The sequence below is a fragment of the Vigna unguiculata genome, chromosome 6 (genome assembly GCF_037176805.1).
Source record: "Vigna unguiculata cultivar grain cowpea cultivar isolate G323 ecotype 2 chromosome 6, ASM3717680v1, whole genome shotgun sequence".
Taxonomy (NCBI): Eukaryota; Viridiplantae; Streptophyta; class Magnoliopsida; order Fabales; family Fabaceae; genus Vigna; species Vigna unguiculata.
Window position 1 is genome coordinate 25,412,021 of NC_140797.1, and position 10,809 is coordinate 25,422,829.

At 32.0% G+C, this 10,809-nt stretch overlaps 1 protein-coding gene across 1 annotated transcript; it reads left to right on the top strand.

The window, feature by feature from the left end:
* The first annotated feature begins 227 nt into the window (after positions 1-227).
* LOC114188134 (putative disease resistance RPP13-like protein 1) lies at positions 228-4,298 on the top strand. Its single transcript, XM_028076680.2, has one exon. It carries the CDS (start codon positions 419-421, stop codon positions 4,127-4,129), a length of 3,711 nt encoding a protein of 1,236 aa, XP_027932481.2. The 5' UTR covers positions 228-418; the 3' UTR covers positions 4,130-4,298.
* The last annotated feature ends 6,511 nt before the right edge of the window (positions 4,299-10,809 follow it).

Here is a 10,809-nt window from a genome sequence, read left to right on the forward strand (position 1 = left end):
AATTTCTGTACAAAAACTAGTTTTATTTCATTGAAATTTTTATTTATGTTTCAATTTTATTTTCTTAAAAATGCTTATTAACCACAGTTTTTAAATCACGTTTACCACATCCTTATGGTCATATAACCATGATTAATCAACTCAATGCCTTGGCAACTTTGAAAACAATCGGCAACTATGAAACCAGCAGAAAAAAGATGCACGAAGCACCTGATTAAAGCCCAAGAGGAGTAGAACAAAGTCAAATGTGAAACTTCTCTGCTGTTAATACGTAGGACAAATGGTAGAGATAAGGGAAAAGGTTCACGCGTTCACAATAACAACAGTGAAATCAATGAAAACATTGACTTAAACCTTATCATATCTCATTTAGCAAGAGTTTCGGTGTTCTAGTTCAATTTGCAAAACAAGGGAAGAAATGATGGCCCTAGCTATGGTGGGAGAGGCCCTTATCTCTGCTTGTGTGGAGGCCTTGATAAAAAGAATAGCTTCTAGACAGTTTAGAGATTTCTTCTCCAGTAGAAAGCTGAATATTTCTTTGCTGGATGAGTTGAAGACGACTCTATTGGCACTTAGTGCTGTGCTCAATGATGCTGAGGAGAAGCAGATCACAGAACCTGCAGTGAAGGAATGGCTTGATGAGTTGAGAGATGCTGTCTTAGATGCAGAAGATTTGTTGGATGAAATCAACACACATGCTTTGAGATGCAAAGGGGTGGGAGAATCTACAAAATTTGTTACAAAGGTAAGATCTTTGCTTTCTTCTCGCTTTAAAAACTTGTACATGGGTATGAATTCCAAGTTTGAAGCAATATCTAGAAGGCTAGAACAGTTTGTTAGACAAAAAGATATTCTTGGCTTGCAAAGTGTTTCTAGGAGAGTCTCTTATAGAGCAGTAACAGATTCACTGGTTGAATCCGTTGTGGTTGCTAGAGAGAATGACAGGGAGAAGCTACTTAGCATGCTTGTATGTGATGATGGTGATGGCATGTGTAATGATGTAGAAGTGATCACAGTATTGGGCATGGGGGGTCTGGGAAAAACAACCCTTGTTCAATGCCTTTACAATGACAGTGAAGTGCAGAAACATTTTGATTTGACAGCTTGGGCGTGTGTGTCAGATGATTTTGATATTCTCAATGTAACGAAAAAAATTGTTGAATCTCTCACATCCAAAGACTGTCACATCACTAATCTTGATGTGCTTCGTGTTGAATTGAAGAATAACCTAAGAGATAAGAAATTTCTGCTTGTGCTTGATGACCTTTGGAATGAAAAGTATAACGATTGGCATAACCTAATAGCACCTTTTAGAAGTGGGAGAAAGGGAAGTAAAATCATTGTTACAACCAGACAACAAAGAGTTGCACAGGTCACACATACATTTCCCACTTACGAGCTGAAACCTCTTAGTGATGAAAATTGTTGGCGTATACTGGCCAGACATGCATTTGGAAGTGAAAACTACCACAATTATCCAATCCTAGAAGAAGTTGGGAAAAAAATTGCAAGAAAATGTAATGGTCTTCCATTGGCAGCTAAAACATTGGGAGGCCTTTTGAGATCAAATGTTGATGTTGTGGAATGGAATAGAATTCTGAACAGCAATTTGTGGGCACACGATGATGTTTTACCTGCTTTACGCATCAGTTATTTTCATCTTCCAGCACATTTGAAGAGATGTTTTGCTTATTGCTCCATTTTTCCAAAACAACATTTGTTGAATAGGAAGGAATTAATTTTGTTATGGATGGCTGAAGGCTTTCTTCAACACATTCATGAAGACAAAGAAATGGAATCAGTGGGTAATGACTGCTTCAATGAGCTATTATCTCGATCCTTAATTCAAAAAGACAATGCTGTTGCAGAGGAAAATTTCCGAATGCATGACCTCATCTATGATTTAGCTAGACTTGTGTCTGGAAGAAGTTCTTACCACTTTGATGGCAGTGAAATCCCAAGAACCGTTCGCCATTTATCATTTCTCAGAGAGATGTTTGATATCTCTGAAAAATTTGAGGGCTTGTATGAGCTGAAGTGTTTGCGGACCTTTCTACCACGATTGTCATATCCATTTGTGCAATGTTACTTAACCAAAATGGTATCACATGGTTGGTTGCCAAAACTAAGATGTTTGCGAATACTTTCGTTGTCTAAATACACTAACATCACTGAGTTGCCTAATTCGATTGGCAATTTGTTGCACTTGAGGTATCTGGATCTTTCCTACACTTCAATTGAAAGCTTGCCCGATGAAACATTTATGCTTTACAATTTGCAAACTTTGATATTATCAAATTGTGAATCTCTTATTCAATTGCCGCAGAAGATAGGAAATCTGACCAACTTACGCCACCTTGACATCAGTGACACTAATTTGACAGAGATGCCAACACAAATATGCAAATTGCAAGAACTCCGTACCTTGACAGTTTTTATTGTTGGAAGACAAGGTGGACTAAGTATCAGAGATTTATCCAAACTTCCCTATCTTCAGGGCAAGCTTTCCATCATGAACCTGCAAAATGTTGTCAATCTTGTGGACGTTTTTGGGGCCAATTTAAAGAAAAAAGAGCAGATCGAGGAGCTTATTCTAGGATGGGGCAGTGATCCACATGAACCGCAGTTTGAAAAGGATGTACTTGACAACTTGCAACCATCAATAAATTTGAAGAAACTCAGTATCAAATGTTATGGTGGCACTTCCTTTCCAAATTGGATTGGACATTTTTCATTTTCCAAGATCACAGTCCTTACTATAAGTGATTGCAACAATTGCTTGTCACTTCCACCCTTTGGACAACTACCTTCTCTGAAGGAGCTTGTTATCAAAAGGATGAAAATGGTGAAGAAAGTTGGTGATGAGTTCTATGGCAGCAATGTAGGCTCACAGTTGTTTCAGCCATTTCAATCACTAGAGAATCTGGAATTTGAAGATATGTCCGAGTGGCAGGAATGGCTACCGTTTGAGAGTGAAAACAGAAACTTTCCTTTTCCATGTCTTAAGACTTTGTACCTCTACAAGTGCCCCAAGCTGAGAGGAACCTTGCCAACTCATCTACCTTCACTAACAAATGTGATTTTCTCAGAGTGCAACCAGCTGGTGACAAAATTATCTGATGTGCATTGGAATACATCAATTGAAGCAATACATATTAGAGAGGGACAAGAAGCCTTGTTGTCTATGCTTGACAATTTCTCTTATTGTGAGCTATTGATTGAAAAGTGTGATAGCTTACATTGTTTCCCCAGAATGCCACTTGCTGCAAATTGTCTTCAAAAGTTGACTCTTACAAATATCCCATCTTTGATTTACTTCCCAGCTGATTGTTTGCTCACATCATTGCGATCACTTGACATTTGGCATTGTAGAAACTTAGAGTTCCTATCTCACAATACATGTCCTAAATTCAAATCACTTGAAACACTGAGAATATGGAACAGTTGCAGTTCCCTGACATGTTTTTCATTAGCTTTTTTACCTGTCCTTCAAGAGCTTCATATCCGTTTTATTCCCAACTTGGAAGCAATTACTACTCATGGGGGAGAAGCAGCTCCGAAACTAGTTGATTTTATTGTCACTGATTGTGAGAAACTCAGATCACTGCCAAATCAAATTGATCTCCCTTCCCTTGAACACTTGGATCTATCTGGGCTTCCCATGCTAGAATCATTGTCTCCAAGGTGTTTTCCTTCTTCTTTAAAATCACTTCATGTTGATATTGGAATACTATCATCTGTATCCAAAAAAGAGTTAGGTGTGTTATTCCAACGCCTATCTTCTCTGTCACATCTTCTAGTCAAGGGTCTTGGTGATGAAGATCTTGTTAACACTCTTTTGAAGCAGCAGTCTCTGCCTACTTCCCTAGAATATCTGTTCCTTAATAATTTCAGTGGCTTAAAGTTGTTGGAAGGAAAAGGGCTTAAAAATCTCACTTCTCTCCAAATGCTTCAAATGTACAACTGTCCTAGTATTGAGTCCTTACCAGAGGGTCAACTTCCACACTCTCTTCAAGTACTCAGTCTTAGGGAGTGCCCTTTACTGGAAGCAAGATATCAAAATCATAAATACTGGTCTAAAATCGCTCACATTCCTGCAATCAAGATAAATGAAAAAGTCATAATATGAATTAGAGTCATCAATAGGTAAATAAATGCTTCAATTGTTTTGAAAATGTACCATGTTAAATTGTTTGTTAATGTTACGCCACTTTTATTTTTATAGAAAGAAATTTGTCTGTCAAACTTCCTGCTGACAACCACAAATAATTATTGATGGATTGACCTTCTGTTTCAAACTGGTTTGGATTGTTGAGTACAGAATGATGATACATTTACTTCAAATCGGTTTTTATTATTAAATAGACCTTTAGAAATAAGCATTAAAACAGGTTTAACTGGAGATTTTTAAAGTGCTGCTAAAGCACCTGATGAGAAGAAAAGTAAGTATCATGACAGTGCTTCATACAGTAGATTATATAAATCCATTGCTAAAAAGATGGCAAAATGACAGAACTCAGATGCAGAAAGATAATGGTAGAGTACTGTGACATAGACTGAGGAAATGGTAATGCAGAAAGATGATATAGTATAATCTGTGTTTTGCCTTTTTTTTTCCCTAATCATAGACACTGCATGAAAAGCTCTGTTTATGCACTCAGGATGTGTGATTAGATCAACTGGGTTGTTGTGTCTCAATAATCTAATTTTTTTTATTATTGAAGTTGTCAAACTTGAAAAATTTGATTAGAAATGACACTTTCTTTCCACAATGATTGGTAGCTGAGCCTAGAAAGTGGTGACCAATTTCTTCATATTTGCTTGCTGTGATTCTGACAGTTTATTGCATTATTTGCTTTCTCTAGTACCTATTTCAATCTTCTTATCACATATTCAGTGAGGAAGTTTCTTTTGGCATGAATTATTTGTAAACTAGAAAGTTGTTCTATATATAATGATTTTTGTGGTATCATCCAAACCTCAGAAACTAGACTTTGTATTAGACTTCTTGTTTATAACAGTGTTTTGTTTTATTAATGTTAAGAAAATTACCTTTTCACAAACAAAATTTTGACAAATTTAACAAAGTTTCTAAAAATAGAATTAAAGTTGATTAATTTTTTATTTTTTAATTGAAATAAAATAATAAAATAATATTTTTTTATCTAAGAAAGTTTGTCAAAACTTTGTTAAAAATACTTTCTTAACATATCATAGCTCTTAATGTTATCCCCTATTGCTTTGTATTACTCCAAGTCTGAATCTATTTGGTAGTGTGTTTTTTTATTTTTTATTTTAATTAATATTATAGTTTAGAGTATTGTTGGATGACCTTTTCCTTAAGCTCAAGAAAAAAAAAATGAAGGTAGGTTCTCCATAAGTTAAAATTAACTTAGGTCCGAACTAATTTGTGGAAACTTTCTTTTATAGTTTCCTCGATTTTTTTTTAACTTGTGAATAAGTCAAATTTATTTGTAGAAACTTTCTTATATAGTTTCTCTATTTTTTTTTTAATTTTTAACGTGCAAAAATTAATTTTAACTTATGCATAAGTCAAATTTATTTTCTTCTTATTTTTGTCTCTTATAATAACTTATGGAGAAACTTATCCGAATAGGTAGTTAGAGTTTATTTGATAAACTACTCCAAAAGCAATTTTAAAGGTTGAAAAAAAAGAAAAAAAAGATGAAATGTGGTTTTGGGCAAGTTCAAACTTGGGAGTTAAATTTTTAAAGGAAACTACAAAAGACAACCACCACAAAAGAAAACCACTACAAAACTAGCTTATATATAAGCTAATTTTTATCTCATACAAAAACTTACTTTAACTTCTTTTACATGGATTTATGAAGAAGTTCATCTAAACAGAGTGTAAGTAATAGTTTAATGCTCCACTTCTTATTGCTCTATGGGTGTATGTTCTGGTTGACCTAGTTCCAATGTAAGCTTGCCTTGACGGCTTATGAAAAAAAAAAAAAAAATCTCTACAATTTTCTTATTATGCAAAATAATGCTTGATGTTCTATGTTTCTCTCTTAGTTTTGGTAAAGTAGAAAATTACGCACATATATAATAGTAGTCAGAAGCACGTCTTTTGATACATGTTTTGAATATTCATATTTTAGTGCACTTCTTTTCCAAAAAAGTGAGAGATTCGTCCTCAGGAAGAAGTGATCATATTGGTAATTGAATGTTTTTAAGATAATTTTTTTTTTGTGGAAATTAGTATTAGGTGTTTAAGTTAAGATAGGAATCGTAATGAAGATTTTACACAACACTAAATGAAAGTCCATCTTTGAAATGTTGTTGTGATACTTTGAGTAAGTGAATAAAACAATAATGGGTGAAAAGTAAATGTGAGTATTGAAAGTGAGTTGAAGTTAAAATTTTCCTGTTATGGACATGATATTATATAAAGGAAAAATATTTTTTTGACGATTATTTTTTACAAACTTAACAAAGTTTTCATAAAAAAAATTAAATAGATTAGTTTTTATTTTTTAACAAAATGAAATAATAAAGTAGTACTTTTTTTTTACCGAAAGAGATAATTTGTCAAAATTTGTCAATTTTTTTTTTCAAATTATCATTTTCCTTATATAAACTTAGGTGACTTTATCTTCGTTAGTTCCATTGATATTCTATCTTTTAGTTAGTTACATGATATCTTTTATCATATTATGTCATGTCGTATGTATCGGAGTTATGCCTCTTATAAGTTTGCATTCTCTACTAGGTTTTTATCTGTTATTTTTTGCTGTGGCTTCAAAACACCTTGATGACTACTATCTTGAAGATTAATTATCATACTTAAAAGTGTTTTAGGTTGTGTAGTGTTAATTAGAAAATGAATGTAATTTTTTTTTCTTTCATATACATTGTAATTAGAAAGTGTTTTAAAGTGCATTTAAATTTTTCTTGGTGATAAGAAGCTTTTTAATTTGTTAAAATATTCTTAATTGATATGAAATGAATAAAAAATACATTTTTATTTATTAGATAATTATTTTAATCAATTAAAATCACATAAAACCATGAGTAGTTTTTGATCTTCTTGTTTTCATAGGTTAAAAATGAGTTTTTAATAAATTAAAATCACTTAAGTTTATTAAATAGGACTCTTGTCTTTTGACACGTTAAAACAACAAAGTAACCATTTGATTTCACTAGTAAGTTAAATCAACAAATTAAAATGCAGTTTTAATCTACTAAAATATACATATTCAATGCTAGAGAACTTTCTTACTTCAAAATTATTTGATACAAAATAAAAAATATTCTTTCCAAAGTCAAAATAAGCTGAAAATTGTTCTTTAGGAATAGACATGGACTGGATTTTTAGATATCTGATCCAAATCCAATCTAAATCTAAATATATGGATCAGATTTTAATTCAGATCCACTTTTTGTAAAAAAGAAAAAAAATTGGATACTTTAAAATCTAGATCTAAATATTTGAATCAAGTATGATTTTCATATCTAAATATTTAGATCAACTAAAAATCTAGATCCATTTCAAAATTCATTTTTAATAAATCTTGAATATTATAAATTTAATTTTAATTTTAAATTTATATTTTAAAAATAAAATAACTATTTCATATAATACTTAAATGTTTAAAAAAAGTTAAATAATATATAAAATAATTAAAATATAAAAATATTATAAATGTATAATATTTCTATTCGCATTAGTTATTATCACTAAATTTATAAATAATTGATGCTGTAATGATTCCAGTTTATAAATAATAGAAATAGCACATGATCGGATTAAAACAGAACATTATGCTTGATCTTCACCAAAGTAATTACTAATAATTCTAGAATAAATTCTATTTTCTTCTTAGAAAGATTTTGCATTAATAATTCAGTCCAAGTAAAATTATCACATTTTTTTTTCTTCTTGAATGCCACTTCTTGAACATCAGAATTGGTAGTGCAGTTATCCAGAAGCTAACGAGTAAAAAGAAGAACTTGATTTTATACTTTGTTAATCTGTTGACCAAAATGAAAGCTCTTATGAGGAAAAATAGAGAATCTTAATACTGAAATACAGAGGAAAAACGGACAATTAAAACTTCACTAAAGTAAAGAAGAAGAAACAACCATAACATCACTGAAAAACAAAACAATCACAAAGTAGAATTTGAACTTTGGGTGCACTAAATTTTTAACTGTCAAAAGTGAATAGTTTAAACTCTCGGTACAAAAATTTGAGTCTCATCTTAAGTACAAAGAGCTCTCACTAGTTATGTATGCCATAATGTCCCCATCAAAATATCAACAACTTTATTTTCAACTAGTCCATTTTGTAAAACCCAAAACTCATAGTCCAACATCTTGAGAAAAGGCATGGGGATTGAGCTTTAACTCTCAACGAAATCATGTTTTGGTCGACATCTAATTGAAAAACCAACCCTATAATAAATGAAAAGATTATCATTATTTAATACATATTTAATTGTAATATTATTATATAATTGAAACATCAACATACCTTGGTTAACACATTGAAATTCTTCAAAATCATAGTCCAACAATGATGGTAAATGTGTGTCTTTTAACCATTCTTGTGTACATATAAGTGTCTCCACCTTTTGATGTGATAAAGAACTACGATATGGATCAAACACTCTTCCTCCTATGCTAAATGCAGACTCAGATGCTACCTAGAAACAAGCATGGCTAATAACTCTCGAGCTATGCTTGAAAGAATTGGAAATCTAAATGAATTAATTTTTCACCAATCAAGAATGTTCAAATTTGCACTTGTATCAAGCTCTTCCTCTAAATACTTTGAAGTTTAGATTTGTTTGAAGAGATTAATCCTATTGTTTGCAAAAAATTGTTCCAACCATACGGATCATGCTTATAACTAGTGATCTTTGAATGTGTTTGTTGTGTGTCATCTTTAGCTTTGCTTCGACTTTTATATTCATCAAACAACAAATTTAAAGAAATGTCCAATCTTGACTTTAATGCCCATCCATCATTTGTCTTTTCAGGATAAAAAAGTTGATCAATTGCCCAATTCATATAACTCATTTTGTATCTAGGGTCTAAGACAACAACAATCAACAACAACATATTGAACTTGTTAGGTTCACCCCAATATTTGCCATACTTTTTTTTCCAGTTTTCAGCCATCTTATATGTAGCACACTGCTTGTACCATTGGACTTAAGCAAATGATTGATTCCATTCCAAATTTCTACTACCTCCAACATCAAAAAGGGTAGAATAGATTCAACATATTCCCAATATTCATAAGAAGGCAATCCAATCATCTTTTCTAACTCATTGACCTATTTTGTATCATGAAACTCAAGCTGATCAAAAGTATTTTTATGCTTCAAAGTAGCATCTAGCATCAAATAGGTTGAATTTCGCCTTGTTTCAACATCCAAGCAAATATGATCTGTATATTTAATATTTTGTCTTTCAACACACTTTTTGAAATTCATAAATCTAGAAGGAGATGGTCTAATATATTTCACTGCAACACGAATTCTTAAAACAAAATTATCAATCTCTTTTAGCCCATTACTCATAATTAAGTTTAAAATATGTGCACAACAATGCATATGAATATAGTCACCTTTCAAAACCAAGTTATTCGAAGACAATAGTCTTCTCTTTAAGTGTTGAACTCATGTGTCATTTGATGTAGCATTATCTACTGTCAAGGTCAAAACACAACTCAACCCCCATTCATGCAAGCATGACTCAACAAATTTAGCCATGGCCTCTCCAGTATTACTTATTACTTGACAAAAATTCAAAATCTTTTTATGCAAATTCCAATCATTGTTGATGAATTGGACTGTCAAACACATATAACTTTGATTTTGAGGTGAAGTCCATGTATCAATAGTGAGACAAACTCTTTGACAATGTTGAGAAAGAAAATTCTTCAAATATACCTTATTTTCATTCCATAATGTTACTGTTGGCACAAATAACCTAGATGATTTGGTGCTTGAAGATTTGATGAAGGTACATGAAGTCATTGCCTTGGAACATGTTGGAACCATGCTTACATCGATGAAGATGTGGAGATTTGATGTTTTACGTGTTGATCAAACCTTGTATGTGTGCTTTCTATCTGGATTAATCATGGGAAAAACAAGCTTGAAGATTGTATTTCATGTTGTAGACTATTTTGCATTAATTAGATGTATAGGCTTAAGTGTATCTTTTAATCTGTTGAAATGTTTTTCAACAGGTTAAATGATGTCTTTTAATCTATTCAATGAGTTTTTAATAGATAAAAAGGTTTATTGCAATAGTCTTTTCTGGTACTTATTCAATCAGTTGATTTATTTTGTAATCGACCGATTTCACTTAAGTTAAGTGAAATCAGCCGATTGATTTGAAAATCAACTTGTTGAATTTCTTAACAATTTGACTATAAAAGTTGTATTTTTCAAAAGAGAGTTGTGGAGACTATTTTTGAGTGCGAAAAATTTCTGGAATCTGTGGAACTCTCTCTCTCTCTCTCTTTCATGATCATACAGTGTGCAATTGTTGAAGATTGATCTTGGATCATTCTTGGAGCATTTTTGTTTCATGTTTGAAGCTTGGAGAAGGTGGTTTTGGAAGGTAAGGTTGTACTACCACTGAGGTTTGATCTTTCTCAAGCTTTTAGGTTGTGCTTGGTGGTTTTCCATGTCTGCAAGAAGTGTCTTGCTGTGTTGGTTTGATTCTTGTGTGATTCAAGAATCATTGTGTGGTGGTCTTGCATATTTTGAAAGTTTAGTGTTGTAAACTTTGCAAATCTTTTGAAATAGTGCAAAGTCAGGCTTG